This window comes from Sander vitreus, chromosome 20 (assembly GCF_031162955.1).
Source record: "Sander vitreus isolate 19-12246 chromosome 20, sanVit1, whole genome shotgun sequence".
In the NCBI taxonomy this organism is placed as follows: Eukaryota; Metazoa; Chordata; class Actinopteri; order Perciformes; family Percidae; genus Sander; species Sander vitreus.
The window spans coordinates 7,569,172-7,596,098 of NC_135874.1; the positions used below are offsets into that span (position 1 = coordinate 7,569,172).

Below are 26,927 nucleotides of genomic sequence, written 5' to 3' on the forward strand. Positions count from 1 at the left end.
TCCTGTTTTTAAAAATGGCGAACAGCAACATTAGAGTCGGTACATGCAGTGTGTTTTGGTGACCATCAGCCTGATTATCTGGAGCTGCAGGGACCTGAAACGACTTCTGATGCAGCGATAGCAACCAGGTCCATCTGTGGGAGGCTTTAAAAGTAAATCTGCTTGCTTTTATCTTTTGCTTGTTTGCAATCAAACCATAAAATACGCAGCCACACAGCCTGGAAGTGTTTTCATTGTGTAACAGTGTTCATGTTTCTCAGGGACTGCTGCCTGTTTTCGTGGACAAAAAACTTCACCGATAGGAAGGAGCACGTTTAATCATTTTTTTGTTAGCCAAATGTAAATGAACCGATACACCTGTTAGCTAGCGATCGGATTTAATGTGAGCCGTGTTAACTGATGAACACAGTGGATACATTGTAACTACTTTTTCTGTCTAGTTTTGGAAAATCTAACAGTAGCTCTATTAATGGTCCCCAACATGGGGTTCTTGGCCCTCCGAAGGGTCCTAAGATAAAAGCTAAGTATGATTTAAAAAAGGCATCTATTTCACAAAATAATGCTTTCTTGTGAATTACAAGAAATACTGTGAGAAGTAAAAATAATTAAACTATTACCACTAAAACTATTACTAATAAACATGTTAAATTGCATGTTAAGGAGGGAGGAAACAGCTGAAAACAGACAACAAACTAAGCCAAAGGTTAGTGGAAAGGTTAGATATTGTAATACTACTACTCCCAATTTGATTTTTAATTGCCATACAAACATTTTGGCCAAGATGTCCTTCAGTTTATATTCTGGCAATTTCACAATCAATGCGGTCACCTATAATAGGTAACCTGTGTATATTGATCGTGATAACTCGTGAGCGTGTTGCTGGGCTGTCCTAATTTTTCCTTTTTTATGATCTACATTAAAGATCCAGCACCCAGGTCTTCAAATTTTAATCCATTCGTGAGTTGAGTGCATTGTGTCTTACTTCTTTTTTATAAAATATTGAAATCATTCCGATGATTATTAGCAATTGCTGTTCATATACTGTCAATTTCACTGAGCCCTAGGAAGGATATTTTAACTTTATAAGTTTGTAAGCCGTCATCAGTTTTGTGTTGAAGGAACTCATTTTGTCTACCAGATATAAAGTATGCTGCTGATGTAGTAATAAATCAATTTACAGTGGAATTACTTTTGTTGTTAACTCTTAATTTGCTTTCCGTGTAGAGTTTAACCATGAGTAGCCGAAGAAAGAGGGCCCCTCCTGTGAGGGTGGACGAAGACGCCAAGAAGAAGTTAAACTGGAACATGCTGGATGACCGCAAGAACGAGGAACTCCAGGTAGATGAGCAGACACCGACCTGCTCCATTCTTCCCGTGGACCCTCCTCCCAGCAACTCCTTTCTCTCAACCGCCGAGGATGTCCCGGAGGCTGCCTGCAGCAGCTCTGTCTGTTTCCCAGAGGAGCTTCCCGGTACGTCGTCAGACTGCAGCTCTGCCTCAGCCTCCCTGGCCCTCAGTGTGGTGCCGGCTTTGAAACTGGGCCACAGCTGGAAGGCGCTTATCGGGGAGTTCAGCGTCCGTCCGGCTTGGATCCCATCTGACTGTGAACTGAGAGCTTTGGTGCTCCACAGGATGGGTGAGCAGCTTTGCCTCAGCTACAGCGGCTGTGATGAGAGCTCAGGACTGCAGTGGAGGGCTGAGGAGGACGCCTGCACAGCAGAGTGCAGCCTCAGTGGGATCCCGCTGGAGGACCTCGACTGGATGCAGAAGAGGAAGGTGGTGCAGCTCTGCCACCAGGCCAAAGAGAGCTCTGTCAAGGTATGAAGGTATTTCAGAGAGGATGGAATGCAACATATTCTCAAGAGTTACTTCACTGGTGAACTGCAAGATGCTATGTGTGTACTTTTCATTTGAAGAACAAGTGCTGCCTGAAAATCATGTTTTATTAACACGACTCTTAACTTCAGTGCTTACCCATAAACTAACTTTAATGCTGGTAGTCAATAAGTAGTCTCTCCTTTCAACCTCTATCTAAAGAGAACAAGGAAAATATTAAATATCTTGTTTGCAATGTATATCTGCTCTTAAAAAAGGCTGCATGTTGCTGAACTTGTGATATGCTTTAGTGTTTATATTCTTTAAGTATTTTAGGGGCATTTTATCCTGTTATAAGAGCATTGACAGTATAGAACTCACAGGAAATGAGGAGAGAGAGAAATGGAGAATGACATGCAAAGAAGGTCAACTTCTGGACCTGAAGATGTTGCAATAAATGACCGCCAGGTTTAGGTCACCAAACATAATAACAGATGGTTTTTTACTCCCTAGTTTATCCTCTCTGATGTTGTCCCAAGCAGCCAAATCCATGGTCATAGTCTCTTGTGGAATTGAAAATCTGCTTACCTGCTCATTATGTTGGGATGGCAAACTGTCATAGTTCTGTGGTTCACAATATTTCTTCCATCAGCTGTTTGTCTGCATCTGGCAGGTGGGGATTTACTTGCTGGAAACTGGGCTCGGGAAGCCCGAGTACCTCAGCGAGGGAAACGCTCGGATGAAGAAAGCAAATCAATTAATGCAGAAGTTAATGGAGTATTTCTACGATTTCATTATCCCCGGTAAGGGTCTAGTCCTAATGTCTAATGCATCCTGTGATCCAGGTTCTCAGAAAAAAAAATTGATTTCTCTGCTTTATATTCCTTGTAGAAGTTGTAGAGAATGAGGAGGAGGAATGTGACACTGACCTGGAAAGGCAAAATGTGGAGGAGCTCTATGATTACGTCAGACATCTGCACCAGAGAGAGAGCCAGGAGGTGACATATGACGTTCAGCACAAAGCTCTTATTCCTGTTCTCAGACCCTATCAGAGCCAGGCTGTCAACTGGATGCTGAAGAGAGAGAAATACAGGAACACTACACCTAAAGGTAATCACTTCTTGTCTGGCACAACTGTACACTGCTGCGTTCTCATGAGATGTCAAACTTTGAAATTTAGGATGATGCTGAAGGAGACTGTACTAGTGGTGTTGCACTTATCACTAATCATGCACACACTTCACTGTCTTGTAACAAACATTTTTGGAACCTGGAAATTGGATTTCATAGCACTTCCTGAGCACTGCTGAAATTTAGATTCAGGAACTCGAGTAGTGCCAACAAAAGCAAAGTTAAGTTCCTGTACTGGAAAAGGCCTACGTTAGGACTGTGACAGTTATGTAATTGAGACTGACAATATTTCCCATTTCTTTGCAGAACAAATTCTGCATTTCCTCTGGCGGGAGGTGATCACTTTGTGCGGCAAGAAGTTGTTCTACAACCCCTTTACCGGCTGGTAAGAACTTGAATGTTAACAGGTCAGTTCACTTAAATCACAAAAAACATATTTTCTATCTTCCAACCAGTAATATCTGCCCAGGCAAATTGTTTCAGTTTAATGTGCTGAGGATTGAACAAATCATATACATTTTATAATGTATTTTTTCAATTCTTTGAGCAGCAAGTGCACTTCCATTCGCCTCTATTGTGTTGGGTCAGCAGCAGAGGTGTCTTAAGCTGGTATCGCAAAACCTCAGCACATAAAACAAAAACATATATGCATGGATAGGTACCACTAGAGGTAACTGGGAAAATATGTCTTTTTGAATTTGGCTGGACTGATCCTTTTTTCAGTTTTTAGCAATACATGAAAGTATTTTTAGTAATACTTTTTCTTTTCTTTTTTCAGCTTAATACGAGAATTTCCCCTGGCAGGTGTGGAGTGGCCTGGTGGGATCTTGGCTGATGAAATGGGGCTGGGAAAGACAGTGGAAGTTCTGGCTCTCATCCTGTTTCACACCCGACAGGACCTGGAGCAGGAGGCCCTCACCCTGCCTGTGGTGAGGATCAGCAGGCAGCTATGGCTACAAATACTGACTGTTTACTTACTGCGGACACCTTTTTCTTTCCCTCTTTTACCGTCACCCTATTGGTGCCATTGCTGTCTGTATAGACATCATCAGCTACTTTGTGAACATGATTAATTGTTTCTCTTTGGTCTCACAGGGAAAATCCGTAAATTATTTCGTACCTCCTCCTCCCCTAGAGAAAAAGGTTATCCGCTGCAAGTCTGAAGTTCAGCCTAAAATGAAAGTATCTTACCCAAGTATGTTACTCACCGTCCTCGCAGACGTCACAGCTTTTAATACCACTGCCACTTTGATTTAGATATTTTACACAAATCTGGTTCTTTCTGTGCAGCTGTGCGTGTCATGCTCCTCACTGCAATCAAGGAGATGAGATCTGGCAAAGGAGCCTCCGTCAACGCTGTCTTCACCTACATCCGTGCCACTTACGGTTATGACCTCCTGAAAAACCGCAACCACATCAAAAAGATGCTGGTGAAGCTGATAGATGAAGGCCTGGTCGACCGGGTCAAAGGCCGCGGCTTGGCGGGGTCATTTAAACTGGGAAAGAACTACAAAGAGACAAGAAAGACATCAACAGGAGCATCCAAGTCTGTAAGAAAAAAAGAGCTTCAAATATAAATGTTTTATGCTACGAATATTACTTGGTTGTATTATTGAACTTTTGTCTAATTTCTTCTTTTCCTCGTAGAACTCCAGAAACACAGAGAGCACGCCCAGGAAAATGTTTCAGAGACGAGCAAAAGAGAAGGCAGAAGCAGCGCTGCAAAACTCTCTTCTTACAGATGATCTGAGAGATCAGTACTCCCCTGCATCGGACTGTCTAGAGCCAGAGGAGACAGCAACGAAGGAGGAATGGGATGAAAGTCTGAAGAAGAAAGCTGAAGACATGCTGGATCATTCCAGGACAGCCTTACAGATGGCTCAGGATAAAAGTGAGTCAGATACACAGGACGTTCCCAGAATGGATGATCTACCTGAAGAAAGAGGAGAAGCTCTTCAGCTTGAATCAGAAGAGACGGAAACCCCCACCAGAGCGTCTGTTGTCCCTTTCAACACCCCGGACTACCGCTTTGAGTGCATCTGTGGTGAACTGGGCATCGTTGACTACAAGGCTCGTGTCCAGTGTATGAACTGCCAGCTGTGGCAGCATGCAGACTGTGTAAACTACAAAGAAGAAAGCCTTGAGACAACACCTTTCTACTGCCCTCACTGCCTGGTCGCCATGAAGCCCGTCTCCACCGGTGCCACCCTCATCATCTCCCCGAGCTCCATCTGCCACCAGTGGGTGGAGGAGATCAACCGGCACATCAGGTCCTCCTCACTGCGAGTGCTGGTGAGGAAGTAGATAGATATGAGTGGTTTGATACGTTTTTTTTTTTTTTTTTTTTATCTACAATGTAAAAATGTCACCTATTAACATTCCTTGAATCCAAATTAGACACACGTTAGTGCCAATTGTTGGGATGTTGCATTTCCTCTCAGGGTCTGAGACCACATTTGAGTACCACGGTCTTAAAATTTCACATCATGCATGCTGGCACCAAAAGAGTCAGATTGCTAACCCTGACACAGTTATAGGGACTTCTTAGAGTGGTGGGTACACCGGTTCATGTAATTGGTGTGTAGTTTAAATAACGTTGAAATGCAGAGTTAGTTACCATAACTACGGCTAATAAATTTGAACTTGTTTTTTTGCCAAGTCTGATTACAAATTGAGAATACGTTCACACATTTAAAAGATAACATTTCTTACATGCAGCCCTTTATCGCAAGTGATAGTTTTATATGATTAAGGCAAATCAGTCGCGTGAAATCATAAAATACATTTTTAGGGAGTTGTAATCATTAAATTCCAAGACAGTTGCATTTGTGCATAAACTTTTTTTTTTTTATTTTTTTTTTTTGGGGCTTTTCCCTTTATTTTGAAAGTGGATAGACATGAAAGGGGGAGAGAGATGGGGGACGACACCCAATAAAGGGCAGCAGGTCAGATTCAAACCGTGCGCCGCTGCAGGACTTAGCCTACATGGGGCAAACGCTGTTACTGGGTGAGCTAGAGGTCGCCCCATAAATATATTTGTTAAGACTATAAATCTACTTTAAATGTTCTTAGCACACTCACATTTCAACTTGCATTCTCTTGCACTTCCAAAAGTACACAAAACAGTTAATCCTAAAGTAGTAATTTATGTAATTTCTTTATCCCAGGTTTATCAGGGTGTGAAGAAGCATGGATTCATCCAGCCACATGTGCTCGCTGAGCAGGATGTGGTCATCACCACCTACGACGTGCTGCGGTCGGAGCTCAACTACGTGGACATTCCCCACAGCAACAGCAAGGATGGACGCCGCTTCCGCAACCAGAAGCGCTACATGGCCATACCCAGTCCTCTGGTTGCTGTGGAGTGGTGGCGCATCTGTCTGGACGAGGCTCAGATGGTTGAATGTCCCACTGCCAAGGTGAGAATCCAGAAATCAGTACCTGCTTAGTTACACTAGAGGATAATAAGGGTTAGGGGGATTTGGGGTTTCGTGGGATGGGCAGCGCTTGTGTTTATAACCTTATTTCTATATCAAAACACCATATTGATATAAATGTGTAACTAAAATCTTATGTATGTTGTAGTTGTTCGTGAGATGTCAGACTGTGTGTTTAATACAAATTTGTTTATGCTTCCTTATAATTTACCGTCAGGCTGCAGAGATGGCTCTACGTCTCGCATCTGTCAACCGCTGGTGTGTCAGTGGCACTCCGGTCCAGAGAGGCTTAGAAGGTAAAACCAAACAAATCATTATATTCATACAATTATCAAAGCTGGCCTTGAATAAGTGGCTGTGTGTTTGGTCTCTTAAGAGTCAATGTTTGAAAATCATCAAAACCTGAAGATGAATAAAATCTCTAACCTGATGTTTTCTTTGAAGATGTGTACGGCCTTGTACTTTTCTTGGGAGTTGACCCGTACTGGGTAAAACACTGGTGGGACCAGCTGCTTTATCGCCCTTATCGCCGTGGAAACACAGAGCCGCTGTACAATGTAATTGCTCAATTGTTGTGGCGATCAGCTAAAAAAGACGTCATTGATCAGGTAGGACAACAAAAGTTGTGCATTCCTGTGACCCTGTTTGAGTCTCAGTTTTAGACATCATTTTTTACTTATTTAAAGAATCTCTAATTGTTGATCAGAAAGGTTTTAATAAGACGTAATGTTACATTCCAGAAAATGTAGTTCAAGTATGTTCAATGATCTGCTCTCTGTTGCTTTTCCAGATCCAGATCCCGCCTCAGACAGAGGAGGTGCACTGGCTGCACTTCTCCCCGGTCGAGGGACACTTCTACCACCGTCAGCACGAGGTCTGCTCCCAGGATGCTCTGGCTAAACTCAGGAAGATATCTGACTGGAGCCTGAAACTTGGCAGCCTCGACCGCCGCACCGTCCACACCATCCTAGGTCCGCTGCTGAGGCTGCGTCAGGCCTGCTGCCATCCACAGGCTGTGAGGGGGGAGTTCCTGCCTCTGCAGAAAAGGTAGCCAACGTATTATATTTTCAAGGCACTCGTAGGCGAGAGGAAAGGTCCTTATCTGAAGGCAGCTGCAGCGGTTAAATAACAATCTAGCTGGACTAAATAGAGTATTGCAGCATTAGTAGGGGTAATAGACCACAGCAACCTTTTTGTCAATTATACAATGTGGTAGTTGTGTTTATTTAAAGTTGACCCATTCTGTGTCATTTGCGCTGGAGGGTTTGTTGAGCGGGTTTGTCTGTGCCGTGCCTCCCCAGCACCATGACGATGGAGGAGCTCCTTAAGTCCCTGCAGAAGAAATGTCGAGTGGAGTGTGAAGAAGCTCACAGACAATTGGTGTGCGCACTCAATGGCCTGGCTGGAATACACATCATCAGAGGTATAAAACCCCACTTCTGGGCTTTTGCTCCCAGTTTCCCATGGGAATCAGTTCAAACACAACACAAGCCATGATCTCATCTTTGTGTCTCGAGACGTTTTGTTGCAGCGGGGCTCTGTAAGGCGGCATGTATAATGTGGCCGGAGCGCACTAGGGTATTTTGTATCGCACGTTTCATTAGCTCTACGTGTGACGGACATTTTGAGTGTCACTAATAATCACTGTCTCCTTTGCCACCCCGCAGATGAGTTTGTAGAGGCAACGGAGATGTATAGAGAAGTGCTTCGTTCATCAGAAGAGCACAAAGGCAGACTGAAAACAGATTCATTACAGGTATATGGCCTCATTCCATTCATTTCGCTTTCACGTCTGTGATTAACATATGAAGGGTTTCATTTCTGAATACAGACATCATCTGACAGGAGTCTATTAAGTTTGTGATACTATTGACATTAGTTTGTGATACTACTTTCATGATGGACATTAGATTTATTTCTAACCATTATGGATAGTTAATATATTGCGAGTTTATGCAAAAATGTCTGATTCCTTGTCTTTTTTTGCTATTGTGCTAAAACAGCGACTTCATGCTACCCACAATTTGATGGAACTGCTCAGCGCAAAGCACCCTGGGATACCTCCCACACTAAGAGATGACAGACTAAGTGAGGAGGTAATTCATTCAACACATTTATTACAATAAGAAATGTGTTTATTTGGGCTATAAACCTGTGGTGCCCTTTAGTTTTCGTATTCCATTTTTTTTTTATAAGAATGGCCACTGAAGTTTGCTTCTATCATTCTCCGTGTCTCTGTAGGCGGAGCAGCTGCGACAGCACTACATGACCAAATACGACTCTGAGGTAGCAGACGCCCGTCAGGCTCTGCAGCCGGTGCTACAGAACATCAAAGAGCTGAAACGCAAAGTGAGAAGAAAGAAAAAAAAATTATATATCTCTCACAATGTATACTACTATGTTTAGGAGTGCTAAGTCAATGTTTGTGGACAATATATATTTGGTGATAATTACCTTTAAATTGACTGAATGCATCTCAAAGTGGGGTTCAGGAACCATAGTAGTTAGAATAGTTTCCTTTTTCTAATGAGAGCAAATGCTGTTTTATGATGTTTTTATGGTATTTATTATTACCTACCATGCCTGCCTTTAGGTACATTAGCTCTACCTTGAGTTTAGTTTGATTCACTGAATAAGAGTATTTAAAATCTAGAATGACTTTTGGTTATAGTTTCAGTGTAAAGATGGACATACTGAAGTCAGATCTGTATTTGGTGTAACACTGTGATTAAGACTGAACTTTAGACCAAACTAAAAATGTCTTTTCTATTGTTTTACGAATGCGCTAAACTAACCGGGCTCGTTAAAACCACAAAGACCACCGCTACTAAAGGTTAGCCTAGCCAGTAACAAAATAATCCCTCTGCCTCCTTTATCCTACGTGTTGCGTTCAAAGCGAGTGAGAGACTTACCAGTCTGGGTGAGTGCACAACTTTCCTACTACTGGAGGGGTTTGCGTGGTGTCACTGACTGACTAATAGTTTGTGTTCAGAAGAGACAACTGCTTCGGGGACCACTCTGGTGCTTAATTGGCTCCGTTCCATCGGCGTCCTTGCTGGGCCAGCCCCAGGTTTGTAGTGGGGGAAACAAAGTCTTTCAGTCCTTTGTCTTCCGTAGCGTTCTTCAGCTAGCGACCTCTGCTCTCTAGCTGGAAGCAACCTTCTCCAAAATCGCTGTCACCTACACCATTTTTGAATTTTTTTTTCCCCCTTTCACTTTTCTTGTTTTTTCTCCAAGTTTTTCTAAAATCCCCACACCACTATCTATACACAATCTCAGTTACACAATTATTTACACAATACTGTCAAAAACTAATTTTCCTTTAAACACTACAGAAGTGTGCCACAGTAAACCAGAAGCTCACATAGGTGAATTCTCAGGGAGGTTCCCAAAATGGCATCCATGACAGCACCTCTCTTAAAATCAATCAAGGGCTCAGCAGCAACAGCAGGAACCAATCTCCAGTAGAAACCACATACCCAACAAAGGTGGTAGTATATATGGAGGTTGCTCAACTGGGATTGAACAGCCTACATCCACATCGTGGACAGCCAATGTCATGCACTCTGGGACATCCTGGAAGGGGGGGGGAGGAGAACTCAGCTTTCAAAACTTGAACCCCAAACGGCCACTCTGATGGCACCTGAACTGGCTGACCATCCAGTGACATTAAAGCTTCAGCTTCTCCACTATCCTCTCCCAAGACTTGCCCAATAGCAGTGCCCGCCACAAACAGGGCACTTGCACGACCTTCCTCTCCATTGCCATGAAGCACCATAACCTGGCCATACACACTCCACTCGTCAGTAGCGGGTCGATTAGGAGGTCCCCATTTCCTCATAAGCACATCGTCTTTGAGGTAAACTCCCTCAGCTAGGTTTTCACTCATCAGTACAAGCTGGCTCTCCTCGAAGATTTAATGTGAGACCTTGTTTCTGTGCTACAATCAGTGTCTTGATTCAACACTGGCAGCTCACTCACCCTACACCGTTCGTCAGAGACTTGTCTGCCAAATCCACTGGAGGAGGAACCTCTCTGATCTACGTACACCATTTGGCAAAGACAGTGTCTGCTAAGTCACTTGGAGGTGGGTCCTCTGGACTGTGGACCTCCACAGTGGGCTCTAGAGCGACCACATCATGGTTCGCTGTGTCGTCTAGAATAACTTTTTCTTGAGACTGGGTGCCTAGACAACCTGGAAAAACTTGATATTCCAGAGCAAACTTAGCCATCTTCAACTTAAGCTCTTTCATTTCATACTCCCTCTTTTTCCCCCTTTCCTGACAATCCCTCTCTTTGGCTGCATATTCGTCAGTGCAGACAGACAGAAGAATCCACATGATCTGAAACCTCTAACTCCTCAAACGATTTCCATATTCCCGGTCTATTCAACCTAACCAAACATTCAAGGGTTACTTAAGATCCCAGAAACTCCTCTGGCTCAAAGTCTGCCATATTCTACTGTTAACACTTGCAACAGGAATACCACAATATATAGACCAGTGGTGGACAAAGTATTCAGATCCTTTAAGTAAAAGTACGAACACCACACTGTTAACATTCTGTTAAAAGTAAACGTCCTGCATTGGAAATGGTACTTAAGTATGTAAGTCATCAGGAAAATGTACTTAAAGTATTACAAGTTGTCAATGCAGAAAAATCCTCACATTTTAGAAATTGGAAATGACCCACACAGTTCTGTCAATCAACTGAGTGTTTAATCGGCTCATCATTTCAGCTGGACTTCTATGCCGTTATATTGTTGTAAGTTTAATTTATAAAAACGTCATTTTATAAAACTTTTTTGTGTGCCAAAATCTTAATTTGTAAAGTAACTAGGAACAAAAACTGTCAGATTAATGTAGTGGAGTAAAAAGTACAATATTTCTGAAAAGAAAAGACTCAAGTAAAGTTCAAGTAACCTACCTCAAATATGTACTTAAGTACAGTACTTAAGTAAATGTTCTTAGTTACAACATTGTGAACCAAATGTTACCCAACTGGCAACAACGCGATAAAGTAACCGGGCTCGTTAAAACCACCGCTACTACAGGTTAGCCCTGCCGTTGACAAAATACTCCCTCTGCCTCCTTTTCCCAACGTGCTGCGTCCAACGTGAGTGAGACTAACCAGCCGGTGTGACAGCAACGCTGTTCCTACTACTGGAGGAATAGTTAGTTAGTTCGCGTTCGGAAGATGGCGAATGCTTCGGGGACCTCTCCGGTACCATTAGCTCCGCTCCGTCGGCGTCCTTGCTGGGCCAGCCTCGCTCCTCCTTTGTTGTAGCAGTTCATTTTTTATTTTTTATTTTTTAAATGTGTATATACAAAAGTTTGTATTGGGGAAAACAAAGTATTTCGGTCCTTTGTCTTTCGTAGCGTTCTTCATTTAGGACACGTGCTCCACAGCCATTAGCTTGAGGCCCCCGGTCTTTTCCACTGCCTCCAAAATAGCAATCATCCACACACCTGTGGCCAGAGGTTAAATCAGCACACAACCACGCCCCCCTCATGTGACGTCAGTCTGACCCTGGCCACTACCTGATTACGTCTGATTAATATCATAACCTGCATTAAAACTGACTAAATGGATCCCAAAGTGGGGTTCAGGGACACTCTGAAAAATTCTAAATTTGTTTCTCACTTAGTAATAAGTATAATAGTTTCTTTGGTCTACTTATAGCAAAAGCTGTTTTATGATGTTTTATATTGTTTGTATTGTATTTATTATTACCTATCATATTAGTATTACCTATCATATTATTACATATCATTAGCTCTGCCTTGAGTTTAGTTTCGGTTTCACTCAATGGGAGTATTTAATAGCTGGAATGACTTTAGGTAATAATTTGAGTCGAATGATAGACACACTGAAGGACCACTGTATTTTCTTCATATGATTAACTGTCTCTCTTTTAAGGTGAAGCTGAATAATCCCTGGTGGCTGGATGTTATCCAGAAGGCGATCCGCTGCTCCAACGACGACGACCTGGTGTCCCGCATCAAGAATGAGCTGACGTCCAGCTACAAACAACAAGCCAACAAGCTCACCATGGCAGAAAAGTAAACTGTTTATGTATTGAAAAATAAGAAGATAGTAGATATTCGTACACAAATGTGATAAAAGCAAAACGGCTATCCTGCAGGTTCCGCGATGCCTGTGGTCTGCAGTTCCTACTCACCACACAAATGCAAGATCTGATGAAATCCCAAAAGACTGTGCAGGACGCGGTGAAGAGTCTCGAAGGCCCGGCTTCAAAGAAAGTGATTGATGAGGTCACCATTTGTCACCTCAGGCCTATGAGACTGCCACTCAATAAGTAAGACTTCAGCATGTTTAGCTTAATTTCAGTAGTTCATAGCCTTGTTTTACCTTAAAATACACAAATCGTAACATTTCATTAAAGCTTTTGAATGTGTTTCATACAGTAAGCCTCGGCAACATAAAACTCTACTTTTTAAATTTTTAGTTTGTTTATCATAACCAATATTTCTTTCTTGTCACATTTTAGTTGTGTTTTTTGCAAAGCGGATGTACTTTTCATCGATTATGAGTCCAAGCTGTTTTCTCACACGTAAGTAGAGTAATATTTTAGAAATTTCATGAAAAGTTAATTGTTGATTTATGAGTAAAAAATTCCCCCACAGGGTGAAGGGTCAGACGGCCATCTTTGAAGAAATGATTGAAGATGAAGAGGGGCTGATGGACGACCGTCTCCCCACCACCAGCCGAGGTCTGTGGGCAGCCAGCGAGACTGAGCGCTCGCTCAAAGCCGTCTTGTCTTTTGCCAAAGTTAAACGCATGGACCCGGAGTTGGTGGAGGAGGGCAACACTTTCATGGAGCTGTTTGAGTACTGGAAGAAAGAGTACAAGGTTTGTACACACTTTTTCAACCCCGCTCTTCATTTTCCTCTTCCTCTGCATTAAAACGTACAACTGTTGAAGAACACAATGTCTCTTTGTTTGAGACAAAATATTAAGAGAGGTTTACAAACACATGACGGTGATATCATTTATTTTACTGTTGGTTTGTGCAATGTTTAAAAATATGTGCACAATACTCTTACTTATTAATTAATATTAATTAAATGCATAAACTACTTTATGCTTTCAGAGTGTGAGCTAGAAAGCCAGAAATCTCAACAGCTGGTATATAAATCATTGATAGATTGGTATTTATCAACTATCACCCTCCCGCACAGTGTCAATGCCAGTGCCAGTATTAAAGAGAAACCGAGTGGAGTGAAAGCTACCTCTGTCCCTTCCCAGGTGCTGCATGAGTACTGGATGGTGCTGAGGAACCACGTGTCGGCCATCGATGAGCTGGGCATGGCCACCGAGAGACTACGTGTGCGTCTGCCCGATGAACCCAAGCCCAAACTGCTGCACATCATCGAGCCACACGAGGTCAGTTAAAGACAACGAAACATCTTATTATTATACATTAATAACAACATGTTAATGGCAGGCTATCGTGTTTAAAAGATACTTCAAGTAAATTTCATTTATACAGCCCAATATCACAAATTTGCTTCGGGGGTTTTTACACACTGTACAGCTTTTTACACCCTCTGTCAGAAAAACTCCCTAAAAATCCCTTTAAAGTAATAATCAAAAGTCTATCTGTGTTTAGTTACTTTATTTCCACTCTGAAAACTAATCTTGATTTATTTTAGTTTGGGATCATTTGAATGATTGTTTCACAATGAACTGCAGTGTAATTTATGTAATAAATGGGCTGACTAATCATGTTAAAGTTTACTCTTTTACTCTCTTTTACTCTTTTTAAACAATTTGCCACTAAAATGAGCATGAAGGTATTATGGCTGGTTTGGTCCTAATTAATAAACTGTTCATGGAGGAACTAAAGGCTCAAGCCTGGCCTCTGACCCAGTATTGGACACCATTGTTGTTTTTAGTTGTCTGAATGTTTCCAAGGATGTAATATTCCTCCTTAACTATTTTTATTGTGTTCCTGACCTCTGCCCTTGGTTTTCTGCTTCCAGGTGGAGCAGAACAGAGTGAAGCTTTTGAACGACCAGGCAGTGGCCAAGTCTCAACTCCAAAAGAAGCTTGGCCAGTTTCTGTATCTCACAAATCTGGAGAAGGTAATTTACATTTTAAAGTGACTACAAAGTACAGAAATTCTTTCCCAGCTCACTCAGAGACTTATTATCTCAAACTGTGTGGTAGGATCTCACTTCAAATAACATACATGCCTTTGTTCCAGTCCCAGGACAAGTCTACTGGAGGGTTGAACCCAGAGCCGTGCCCCATCTGTGCCCGGCCCCTGGGACAGGAGGTGAGCATTGTTTAGTTGTGAAGAAGAACTTGTTAGCTGTAGATTTTAAATGGATCACAAATTCAGTATTTTATGCATCGTCTCTCTGCTCTTCATTGACTTGACTATCTTGATACACCGGTTGAGCTTTACAGTCTTGTCTTATCAACACTGGCAGGGACTGTAATTACATGCAAACTAAAGCTGACTAAAGCTTCGTCCTGCACCAGGATTTTTTTTTTTTTTCAACATTTGGCATTTGGTTGATATTGTGTGTACTGTCGGGCATGTGTAAAAACATATTTTGATGATAGCAATGTGCCTGATGCACCCAGGAAGTCTGTAGGTGGAAGATTTGCCTTCTTTGGCTTCCCATTGCTTCAAATTCATAGTTAAAGTCTCTATTTATCACTTACACTGTGTTAAATTGATTGTCTCCAAGCTATACTTCTGACCTACAAAGCCCTTATGAGTGCACACTTTAGTCAACACAACAAGCTCTTCTCGCAGCTCCAGGTTTGTTACCAAGTGTGACCAATACTTCTGTGTTTTCTTTCAAAAGTCAGCTAAAAAGTGGCCGGGGTTGGCTCAGTGGGTAGAGCAGGCGCATGTATACTTAGGTTTATGCCTCGACGCGGAGGTCCAGGGTTTGAATCCGACCTGTGACGATTTCCTGCATGTCTTCCTCCTCTCTCTCCCCTTTCTCACCTAGCTGTACTATTGATAAAAGGCAGAAAAGCCCAAAAAATAATCTTTAAAAAAAACTTTAACTGACTTGAATGATCCTGGACTTTATGTTATTTGATGTATTCATCATTGTATCTCACTTATCAGGTTTTATTTTTTACAGTTTGATTTTATGACTCTTTTCCAGTGGGCAGTGCTGACCTGCGGCCACTGCTTCTGCAATGAGTGCATTGCTATCATTGTGGAGCAGTACAGCGTGGGCTCAAGGCGGCGTTCCATCAAATGTGCCATCTGCAGGCAGACTACGTCCCTCACAGAGATCTCCTACGTGTTCACCACCCAGTCGTCCAGTCAGGACCAGGACATACCGGTCAAAGTCAGTCAGCAACACCGGGATTTGTATTTTGTCAGTTATGGCTGGATCCAGATTTTTTTTTATATGGGTTCCACCTGGCTTTTTTGTCCAGAAGTTGTTAGATGTATTTTATTGCTCGACTCAATGCTTGAGATGTTATTTATGACTATAACTAGCACGTATTAGGGGTTTAAACTTTGATTCGTGCCTCGTGCTAATGTATGTAATTGTAATTTTAACATAGCCATTTTTTATTACTTTAACACTATAGCCTAATTGTTCTCCTCCTGTGTTGGTCAGGGAAGCCACTCTACCAAAGTGGAGGCAGTAGTGAGAACACTTAAGAAGATTCAAGTGACCGACCCCGGGGCCAAGTGTCTCGTTTTCTCCACGGTAACTGTAAACTATCCCTGCTCTGGAAGATAGTGATTTATTTTGATGATATCGAGCTTGGGTCTGACCCAGATTGTTTCCTCTTCTCTCCTGCGCAGTGGCTGAGTGTCCTGGACATCATTGCCAAGGCCTTGTTCGACAACAACATGGAGTTCTCTCAAATCAATGGGATTCACAAATTCCAGGTTTGAATTTTCAGTGTCACCATTTCTAAATATGCTTACCACACTAAACCACTGATGCTTTCCACCGCAATGTGCAACACAACTACACCAGGCGGGGTTTACAACTTAGTGACAATGCACTTGTCACAGAAAACTTCTCTAAAGAGATTTACACATGCTTACTTTCGAAGTTGACACTGACGTATGTCCTCCACCAACATAGCAATTCTCCAATTTTCCGTTACACCCAAACACATCATTCCTACGACTTTATTTTTTAGGTTAAATATATATTTTTTACCACGCTAACCATATAAAGATGGAAATCCTATGTCCAGCTCACCACCAATATCTTATTATTTAGGTCATTTCCATTGAACATTTCATAGAAATCCTTTCCAAAGTTTGAGATGCTTGACCGTGCTAACAGATGGACAAATATATAATATATAAACACAATGCCACCTCCTTTCTAGAGATAAATATCTCGCATCTGCAGCTTATATTAACCGTAGCTTTATTATGATGGAGATCTAAAAAAAACAGCCAACTCCAATCAATTACCAATTTTTATTTGATTTTTTTAATTGTTGATCAAAGTGTTTTTTTCTTATTATTTCAACCTAAGAATTTGTCTAGCGTTTGTATGGGTCAGCCTGCATTAAAAAACAGTGTGGACTACATTATGGCACCTTGTGATTTTTAATTTAGTTTCAGAGGTTTTTCTGTAGTGAAATTTGAAGGGTAAACACTGAATACTTGTAGTTTCAGCATGAAAAATATATTGAATACAGCAACATGTCTGCTATCGGCAGATTCCGTATTGATTAAAATAAAAATTATAAACCTATGAAAACCCTTAGACCTACTTTTAGATTGTATTGAAACGTATACGAAATCCCACACATCTTGAACTTAAACAAATTAAGCACGTGCCAGAAATCAGTTAAATGTGTTTAAGTAGATCACTGACTTCAATGTTCCAGGAGAATCTGTGCTCCTTCAAATACGAAGAAAAGATCAACATCCTTCTCCTTCCTCTCCACACTGGCTCCAATGGTCTGAACATCATCGAAGCGACTCACGTGTTGCTGGTGGAGCCGATCCTCAACCCGGCTCACGAGCTCCAGGCCATAGGCAGAGTGCACCGGATTGGCCAAACCAAGTAAGAAGCACGGAGTTACGTCTGTCAGTGGACATCAGTATATCAACCGGGAACTTTTCCAGCAGTTTAAACCTGCAAATATAGATGGACACATACATGCAATTAGTTTTTTTTTTTTTTCATACTTGTCATATTTGTGTGTTTTGGAGGTTAGGGCTTCAATCGTGGCTATTATCCGTACAGTATTTACTTTAATATTAAACATGTGCCTCCAGTGTTTTGTACATTGTTTGATTTCTGTTGTTTTCTCTGTCCACCAGGCCAACATTTGTCCACAGATTCCTCATCAAATCCACCATTGAAGAGAGAATGCAGGCAATGCTGAAGACAGCAGAGAAAAAGTAAGAATAGTAACAGAATATAGTCAATTGTACTATTGACATTTTTGTTAAACTCCATAAATATATAGGCGGATGTTTACATTCAAGGGTTGGAGGTGACAGTTGAGTTTTTTTTTTTTTTTTTAATTCTAGTCACACCAGTACCACCATGAAGCACTCGGAGGCTGCCGTACTGACAGTAGCCGACCTGGCTGATCTGTTTACTGAAGACACAGAACATCTGGAGTGAATCTGAACATCTGGATACACAGGGAGGATTACCTGCTGGAGATAAACAGGCAAATAGAGCTCACTCTTTACATAGTGGTGATAGAAGTACTCTAAATTTTGCACATTTAACTTTTTTATATACTGTAAACATGCTAATGTTATCAAATACATTCCCAAAATGATATTTTATCAGATCACTGACAGAAGACTACAACGTGTCTCTTAATTGTATTTACATTTTTCAATCTCTTTGGAGTATTTGTGTATTTGATCAATTGTTGTCATAGTTGTAACTTGTACAAGGATATGTTTGATGGTCACATTTGACTAGACTGTACAGTATTGTTACTTGTGTTAATCGAATATGAGTATATGCCTTTATATACAACTTTACTGTAAGTTAAGTTGAACATGGGGGGGAATTCAGATGATCATTCACATGAACTCACACCAGTGATTGAGGTAATCTCACAACTTTCAGGAAATAAAACGTGCGTTGGTGTCGGGGCGTCAACCGGTTATGACCAGCTCTTTTTGTCCAGTGCTTTTATTGTGGTTTATGTCTATGTAGTAAAAACCGGTAGCAGGAAGGAAGCCATTGACCTTAACTCAGTTTTATTCCTTTACAATTGAAGCAGAAGTGAGAGATTTTATTCTCCCAGACAATCCTCCTAAAGCTATTTGTCTGTTAAAAACAATGACAGACAATTCAGCCTAACACTTACGCCTGTCTTATTTGCAAGACAAAAAAGCACAAGATTCAGTGTCTTGGAGACTATTCTTGTAAATTAAGCTCATAAAAGTCTGAAAAAGGGGAAGAAGGTTTCTGCCTCATGGCGGCAATTATTCATATATTACCACTTACAAATTGTTTAGCAAAATGTGGCTGTTTTTATAACATATCTCCTGTTTCAAAGCTTTTTTGAAAGTGACTTTTTTTACGGTCTCTTCCACCACACACGAACACTCACAGGTCTTTGGCATCATGTCTGAATTGCCCTCGACTCGTAATGACCTTTTCGCCTGACTGACTGGGATTCCCGCACCAGTAAAGATTTTAAAATGTCCAGACAAAGGATGTAGACAACAAAGAGTGCCAGCCCTGCACTGTTGTTCCTCTTTACATGGTTACCAGATTTCTTGTTGCTCCCTGTAGTAAGAAACAGTTGTAAGAGGTTTACTAAGAGGACATCGCCGCAGTAGGCGGTAACATACGTGTTACCTTGGACTCCTCTCAGCTCCCCCTATTCATGTGCGGAATCTCATTGTTGGTGGGGACATCATTCAAGCTGGTGTTTTAAGGCCAAAGGGAGGCTCCCAGTTCATTAGAGCTGTGTTTCGAGGGTTGGAGTAAGAGAGGGGTACTACGTCTTGTGGTGACAGCGAGCTGTAGTGAATAGTCCCCAGAAGATTCACAGAGTTTCGGGGAGAGGGTCAAAAGGTAGTGGAGTGGCTGAGCTGAGAGAAACCAGAGGGAGAGTCCTTGGAAGATGGCACCTGCCAGTTTGGTTTTTGCCTGGTTACTGTTCACCATGAGGATGGTCACCTCGACTGTGTTTCTGGAGCCGGAGGAGGAGGGTGAGCTCACACCTTATATTACACATCCGGGAATTAAGTGTCATGGGTCAAACAAACTGCTTTTTTTTTTTATTTTTAGGGAAAACATATTCCTTCAAGAAGTCTAAGTAAGAGTCATTTTTCATATTGACGATTATTTGTTTAACATGGGCTTCTCTGGCTTTGAAAGGTTCTTTCAAAAGGGACCATTTAATGCTTTGATTCAAGTATAAATGATTTTTTAATGGTGTTTCTAGTTTCTTTCACAATCGCAGCAGTATAATTTGGCATTAAACATTTAGCAGTGGTGAAAGAAGTATTCAGATCTTTTATTAGGTAAAAGTAGCAATACAATTAAAGTAAAGTAAAAGTCCCATTCCAAATCTTACTCAAGTATAAGTACAGAAGTATCAATAATAAAAGGACTCATTATGCAGCAGAATGACCCCTATCTGACTTATGTTATTATACATCATATTATTGGATTATTATTAAGCAGCATTTTAATGTTGGTCGAGGTGGAGCTAATTTTAACTACTGTATGTATACTAAGGGGTATTAATATATGTATGTATACATTTTAGGAATACATCATATGCTTTTTATGTAAAATCTTATTTTGAAAAGTCAGATAAATGTAGTGGAGTAGAAGTATAAAGTAGCAGAAAAATGGAAATACTACAGTACTTGAGTAAATGTACTTAGTTACATTCCACCACTGACATTTAAATGTCGGTGGCTGGACTTTGTGTGTAAAATATACGGATTGTCTGAGAATTAACATATGTCAAAATAAATATCTATACTTGGAGTCTAGGAGAGACAATGGTAGAGAACCCAAAATTTAAAAAGAAACAAAAAAAAAAAAACAGCCAACATCTCTTCACATTATCTGAAAGGATTTTTCTGTGAGATTTAATCTGTTTTTAAATTCTTTCTATTAGAGCTCAATGAAACTGTCATTTGTACCAACGACCATATGGAGGTTGTTATTCCAAGTGCCTTTTTCCTCAACAAAGTTCCTCCAGTTTATGTAAGTGAGCACCAACAAAACTCAAAGTATTTTTCCTCAATGTAGACATTCACTAATACTGATATCCTAAATTATTTGCAGTGCAATTTTGCTGAATAATTAATTTCTTTTGTATTGTGTTTGGTTTTTTTGTTTAGATTTGGGATTTGCATTTAAATGATCCGGAGTGCCGTGGCGTTGAGGTCGGAGATGACTATGTTTTCAGCATTAAAACAAATCTTTCTGACTGTGGAACAGTAATGGTATCACCTTCAATATTTTGCTCAACATTTGCATTAAAGTCTGTGACAACTTTTTCATCCGGCCAAAGAGTCTAACTAATCAAATGTTGCACGTGAACTCAGACATTTAGAACAACCCTTAACAAAATGATGAAGACAAACTACACTTGGTATCTCCGTTATTGACAACATAAGATCCCCATCATAATAAATTACCTATTTTATGATGTATACGGTTGTTGTGGGAACTGGCCCCCCAATCAGGATCTTTTTACTGCCAAAAAAGGAGCTACTTTAGTCGATTTATTGCACTTTAGATAAAAGTTTAAAAATAACTTGAATATGACCAGACACTTTTTTTCTGCTGTGACGTAAATGTGGACTGTGAGGCTCTGTGTTCAAATCGGTACTATGGAATTAGCTCATAGCAAGTATAATAAGGTAGCCAGAGAAAGGCACATACTCAGAGCCCAGACAGACATGGGTGAAGAGAAAAGAAGGGGGGAGGAAGGAGTGGTGTGAATGTCAAGAAAGAAGGGTGGCGTTGTTCCTTTTCCCTATAACAGCGCAGGACCTTATTCAAAGCAGCAAGGGGACACTGAATGGCCTCGTCGTTCTAAATTATCAGGATTTACATGGAAATGACGATTATTTGTTGATGTTCACTGAGTAGGAAGGCCATGAATCATTGGCCAACTAGCCTCCTGATTATTGTAATCCAGCCACTCAGCGATTCAAACTTCGGCAAGGTGTAAATCCATACTTCAGCGCACGAGTGTCCTTGAATTGCTGGCTTGGAATGCATGAAGGTTTTTCTTGTAAAGCAAGCAAAAGGTTAACACAGCTTTCAACCAGGGAGGAAATCTCCCAGTGCTCCACCTCAGCAGTTTTACAAGGTTTTTCACATTGCAGCTGAGGAAAGTAAAGCCTGCTCTGGATTAGATGGCTGTTGCTAAAGGAGAGGAATGCCATAGCTGTCAATCTTGCTTTCACCTTGAACTTAGAACCTTTTTAAACCCGCCGTCAGACAAGAAGTGACTGAATTGTTGGGTTTAAAGGTCAGCCATTTTTACTGAAACATGACAGCGTCCTCCTCGCTCATGTTTCAGCAATAGTTGTGCATTTGTGAGACACGGAGCATTCATGTTACCCAGTGATAAGTGCAGGTGCCAGTGGGGTTCTGTTGTGGCTTAATGAAGACCTGTTGCTCACTGTAGAGACCTGTCAGTGGTGCTTATAAGGGGGGGGGGGGGTTGTGTGTTTACCAAGAGGTAGTAAAAGATGTCTCGAATGTTAGAGCTCAAGGCAAACTATCCTGCTCAGTGACCACAGAAGCCACCCTTCATCTGCGCTAAGACAAACCTTTGACACAACCTTTTCACTCGTCCACATTTTACGCTTTCTCCTACGTCAGCTGCCAACAGTTAAATACTGTACAGTATTGCTCACATTTACAGTGTGTGAAAGGATGATAACTGTAAAAGTTATAGCTTGGGAAAGAGGTTACATACTGGAACCTCAATTTAATGTGATTCTCACAACTGGAGAATGCTGCAGTTATGTGCATCTTACATGTGTCATTTTGCTATCCAACCACATTCACACCTATAACCATACTACCATAAAATTAGTAATAGAATTAATTGGCAACTATTTTAATGATCAATTAATGATTGAACTAATTTTCCATGAAAAAATGTCACACTTTTGATGGTTCTGGGTTTGCAAATGTGAGAATTCACTGCTTGTCTTGGTCTTATGTTATGACAAATAGAATTTATTTGGGTTTTAGACGAATAAGCAATTTCAAGATTTCACCTTGGGCTTTAGGATATGTGGTTTTTTACCATTTTCTGGCATTTTATAAATCATATGTCTAATAAATTAAACAAGGCAATAATCTGCAGATTAATCACTAATGAAGTAATCATTTGTTTCAATCATTTTTTGCAAATACATTGCTGTGTAATGTTTGGCCACAAGGTAGACGAGTGTAGATCTGGGAAAGTCGGTGACCACAATTGTTGAGCTTCCTGAGATTTTCATTGACCAGATTAAATGAAACATGTAAGAAGGGACACCCTCTTGGTATGAGATACCTGCTCTCTTCAAGCTCCCTTTCACTTAACATCCATACCAGATTTCAGTAGTGGTTCACACTTTATATACAGTCTGTGGAAGAGTCTGGCAAAAGAAAAACCTGCTGCAGCAATGTATTGCACTTAGCAATTAAAATCTCTCTTACTTGATTATTTCCACGGACTTTTATATTTGTTTTGTCTCCTCAGGGCTCAGATGATACACACATCATGTTCATAAACACCATACACAACAACGATTCAGATGTTATAACGAGAAACCATGTCAACATAACATTTGTGTGCCGCTACCCCATCAACTACCTGGTCCAACAACCCAATGGGGAAAACATGATTAGAGTTGACGTCAGGTAAGTGTTTATTTTTTAATTCATCCAAATTATATATACAGTATAACTAGAAGGGCACTCGAAGACCCCAGACCTCCGCCAAGATGCCCTATCTCACAATGTTAATGCAGTGTGAATTTTACCAATTAAGAACTAATATTTCCGATTATTCCGACACCACATGACAGCAAACACCCTATCTCGCAATGTTAACGAAAGGGAAAAATCATTTGTGTATCCGCTCCAAAATTGAATGAGTTCTTCTTTGGCCCATGCTACACCCTTCCACCAAGTTTCATGCAAATCAGGCCTGTAGTTTTTCCATAATCCTTCTGACAGACAAATAAACCAAAAAGCGTGACCTCCTTGGTAGAGGTTATAATATTTGGTTTTAACATGTGGCTCCTTTAATCCTTATATCTCTACAGAACCATTACTCTGAACACAGAGGATGGAAACTTTTCGGTGTCGATGTTACTGTTCAAAGATGACGCCTTTAAAGACAGATGGACCACTGTGCCGTCACTGACGCTGGACGATGACATCTTTGTAAAAGTTTTTATGGTAAATCACCCTAAATGGAAAAAGTCCATTACCAGACGTATTAAAGACTTCAACTGAATACCTACACCTCAAATACACCATGTAAAGCAATAGTATGGGTTTTGGATGACATACAATCTAGGAATGGGGAAAATTAGGAGTACAAATCTGCTAATAAAGAATAAAATACCTGTTTAAGATGAGTCCTGACAGTGATTGTGTATGCTGAGCTTTGAAAAACACATGAAAGAGTTTGAAGTATTCTTACTATTGGCAGCTATTTTTGGAGTGGGTTAAGCATGTTGTTACACGATGTTAAGCAATATGTTGTGTGGCAGGCAATGCTGGAAATCTAACACTCGACCCGTGACCAGATAGTAATTTGAGCACTGCTCCTCTTCTCTGTCATGTTGTTATAACCTCTTAGTACAGCTGTTGTTTACTTATTATGATTCATCATTTTGTAGCCCAGTGTGGAAAAGGAATTACCTCGTGTAAGGAATGACTTGACTGTCCCTCCAACCATGTATGTGTCACAGATACCGGCTCAACTGATGCTGCGTATGGAGAGATGCTGGGCTACACCAACCAGTGATCCATACAGCAATATTCAGTACACCTTCATCCGAGACAGGTATATCCTGGAACAGTTTAAACAAAGGCGATTTTTTTTATTTCAGTATGAGCTAATAGGGGGAAAAAAACACATCTCATAGTGGAGCTATACATTGACAAAGCCCGTTCTTTTTCATTTGCCATCTTGCAGCTTACAATAGGATACTTTATAGATGTTATGTTGAAACCTTCTTATAGCATGTGTGCTATTTGCACACACACACACACACACACACACACACACACACACACACACACACACACACACACACACACACCCCTCTGCTGTTGAAATCTGAAATATAAGAATTTGTTGCTCAGAGAGCTGCCTAGACAACTACTGTCAGAGCCTAGTCATCCTGTCTGAGAGGCCACGTGCATTTCAGTTCAACAGCTGTGCATGTCCTTGACAACCAGGCAGTATTTGGTACCGTTAGCAGCAGCAGGGCAATGAAATGCACAATGATTTCAAAATGAAATCCAACTGTGTTGAATCACTTAAGATAATATTTACATTATTTCTGAGCGTTGCAATTCATCACGAGTTCTATTCCTTGTCTCTACAGTATTTCATTCTAGATTTAAATCTCACTACCACCAGGCCTCCCTGACTTCTTTGTCTTCCTTCCCGTAGCTGCCCGGTGTTGTCAAATGAACAGACTCTGAGTGTGCTGAAGAATGGCCAGGGCCCAGAGGCCATGTTCAGGATACAAATGTTCAAGTTTGTCGGCAGCTCTTACACCAATGTCTTTCTCCATTGCAACGTCCAGATCTGCCACAACACCCCGGGGCTGTGTAGGCCTGTGAGTGAGCTCATGCAACACCCATTCCTCACACTGGTCGTCAGAGGCACTATGTGCAGCTTATGTCCTTAATATAGACCCACTGGCCTAGAATTGTTTTTCAGCCATATAAGCTTGTAGCTGTCCTGATTTGAAATGTGCACTGATTGACATTGAGACTTGTAGCATCTGTGTTTCTTTCATGTTTTACTAATGTATTTGCCACACAGAACTGTTCCGGTGAAGGTGAAGATGATTTAGTCAGGATACGAAGAGACATCCCTCTGTCTCATACAGTGTCTTATGGACCAATTAGACGACTACTAAACAATAGTGAAAAGCCCAATCTGAGTATGTGTATTTCATCTCTGTAACTCATATGGATCTTTAGCATTTCAATCTTCTAAGAGATTCGAGATAAGTGTATAAAATTCATATGCAAAGTGTGGTTCCACCTGTGTCCTTTCCTACATAGATGCAGGCGGAGTCCCTCCTGTGGAGACCTTTGTCCTCGGAGGGCTGCTGGTTGTCTTGCTGCTGATCACTGGAGTGTTTGGGAGGTTGTGGCTTCGCTCCAGACGTTTCTACCCAGCGCGGGAGGCGCAGCTCACCCTGTCCAACATTCACCACATCTCAGAGGTGGCCTCATGAATCAGGGGGTCAGGGACCTTTTTTAACAAAGAAATGGACACACAAACACATTAACATGTACAAATACAAACACACATGTACAGGTGTGATTTATGATAACGATGAAGTCTTGCATATGTTTTTTCTTTATAGAATGAATTCTTGAATTGTAAGAAATCAGCTTAAATAAAAGGTTTGATTCAAGTGTTGTCCCTGTGTATTTTTTCCAGTGGTGAAAAAGTGCATTTACTTGAGTACTTAAGTACCAGTTTGAGGTACTTGAGTATTTCCATTTTATGCTACTTTATCCTTCCGCTTTGATACAGTTCAGAGGGAAATAGTTATTTTTACTCCACTACAACTATCAGACAGCTATAGTTACTTTGTGTGTGTAAAATCTGAATCTAAAACGCATATGATCACTTTGTAAAATATGGTGTATTGTTAGATTAAACTACCCAACAGTGTAAAATAATTAAAATTATAATTATCTCCACCTCAACCAGCTACAGCAATAAAATGTTTACACAGCAATACATCTGCAAAAACAATCCAATAATATTTCACACTTTTAAAAGGGGCCATTCTTAATAAGTACCTTCTGATATTAACTTATTTTTAAAATGCATTTTGTTTTACCCATTTATTTATTTGATTTACATAACAGTGAAAAGGTAGATTTCTTCTATATTTCTCATCAAATAATCGTATTAAAAGATCAGAACACACTGTGTGTGCTAGTCTGTCTCTCAATGCTTTCTGACTTCCCTACCCTGGCTGTGGCACTCAGTCCAAAACCCATTTGTTTGAACTTATATCACAATTATATAGTTTTATTTTTTTTATAAAAAGGCATTTTTAAAACAGCTGGGCTCTGTAGTTTTTTAGCAAATGTTACTCAAACAGGAGTAAAAAATTCATTGTTGGGGACTATTTCAGCTGTGGATGAATTACACATTACTGAATATTCACAGCACAATGACAGGCTATATGTGGGATTGACACAAAATAATATATACTGTAATGTTCATGGTAATGATGGAAGATGTCACCCACTGTAACCGTGTGGCTTTTGCGTGTGTTTTTAATAGTTTTTAGACAAAAACAGAGGTCTGTGGCACAGGGGATTATGTGTGATT

General features: G+C 40.8%; 2 protein-coding genes and 1 long non-coding RNA gene across 4 annotated transcripts; 2 read left to right on the top strand and 1 right to left on the bottom strand.

Annotated features, from left to right (window-relative positions):
• Positions 1-18,507, top strand: shprh (SNF2 histone linker PHD RING helicase). Of its 2 annotated transcripts, XM_078277741.1 has the most exons (30): positions 1-152; positions 1,225-1,818; positions 2,489-2,618; positions 2,707-2,925; positions 3,253-3,331; positions 3,725-3,875; positions 4,042-4,141; positions 4,237-4,496; positions 4,594-5,238; positions 6,114-6,365; positions 6,601-6,679; positions 6,828-6,991; positions 7,174-7,430; positions 7,685-7,806; positions 8,051-8,139; positions 8,387-8,479; positions 8,625-8,732; positions 12,303-12,445; positions 12,529-12,702; positions 12,895-12,957; positions 13,031-13,256; positions 13,653-13,790; positions 14,390-14,491; positions 14,614-14,685; positions 15,539-15,727; positions 16,007-16,099; positions 16,198-16,284; positions 17,250-17,428; positions 17,689-17,769; positions 17,902-18,507. In XM_078277741.1, the coding sequence occupies exons 2-30, from the start codon at positions 1,234-1,236 to the stop codon at positions 17,996-17,998; spliced, it is 4,977 nt and encodes a 1,658-aa protein (XP_078133867.1). In that variant the 5' UTR covers positions 1-152; positions 1,225-1,233; the 3' UTR covers positions 17,999-18,507. The 2 variants fall into 2 exon arrangements, with proteins under 2 accessions (XP_078133867.1, XP_078133868.1); XM_078277742.1 differs by lacking the exons at positions 1-152; positions 1,225-1,818; positions 2,489-2,618; positions 2,707-2,925 and having other exon boundaries at positions 3,265-3,353.
• Positions 17,410-25,704, bottom strand: LOC144535336 (uncharacterized). The gene is made up of 3 exons (XR_013503659.1): positions 25,614-25,704; positions 24,251-24,402; positions 17,410-17,500 (listed from the first exon to the last, which is right to left on the bottom strand). It is a non-coding gene; the product is annotated as an uncharacterized LOC144535336 (long non-coding RNA).
• LOC144535333 (uromodulin) lies at positions 18,609-25,992 on the top strand. Its single transcript, XM_078277743.1, has 9 exons — positions 18,609-19,664; positions 20,481-20,569; positions 20,707-20,811; positions 23,079-23,239; positions 23,647-23,782; positions 24,301-24,395; positions 25,011-25,179; positions 25,389-25,509; positions 25,634-25,992. The coding sequence occupies exons 2-9, from the start codon at positions 20,516-20,518 to the stop codon at positions 25,807-25,809; spliced, it is 1,017 nt and encodes a 338-aa protein (XP_078133869.1). The 5' UTR covers positions 18,609-19,664; positions 20,481-20,515; the 3' UTR covers positions 25,810-25,992.
• The last annotated feature ends 935 nt before the right edge of the window (positions 25,993-26,927 follow it).

Bases quoted from the DNA above. Each gene is read 5' to 3' on its own strand.
- shprh (XM_078277741.1), top strand. From the start codon at position 1,234: ATGAGTAGCCGAAGAAAGAGGGCCCCTCCTGTGAGGGTGGACGAAGAC. The intron at 2,619-2,706 runs GTAAGGGTCTAG...TATTCCTTGTAG, and splicing joins CTACGATTTCATTATCCCCG to AAGTTGTAGAGAATGAGGAG. The intron at 14,492-14,613 runs GTAATTTACATT...CCTTTGTTCCAG, and splicing joins ATCTCACAAATCTGGAGAAG to TCCCAGGACAAGTCTACTGG.
- LOC144535333 (XM_078277743.1), top strand. From the start codon at position 20,516: ATGGAGGTTGTTATTCCAAGTGCCTTTTTCCTCAACAAAGTTCCTCCA. The intron at 20,570-20,706 runs GTAAGTGAGCAC...TTTTTTGTTTAG, and splicing joins ACAAAGTTCCTCCAGTTTAT to ATTTGGGATTTGCATTTAAA. The intron at 25,510-25,633 runs GTATGTGTATTT...TTTCCTACATAG, and splicing joins TAGTGAAAAGCCCAATCTGA to ATGCAGGCGGAGTCCCTCCT.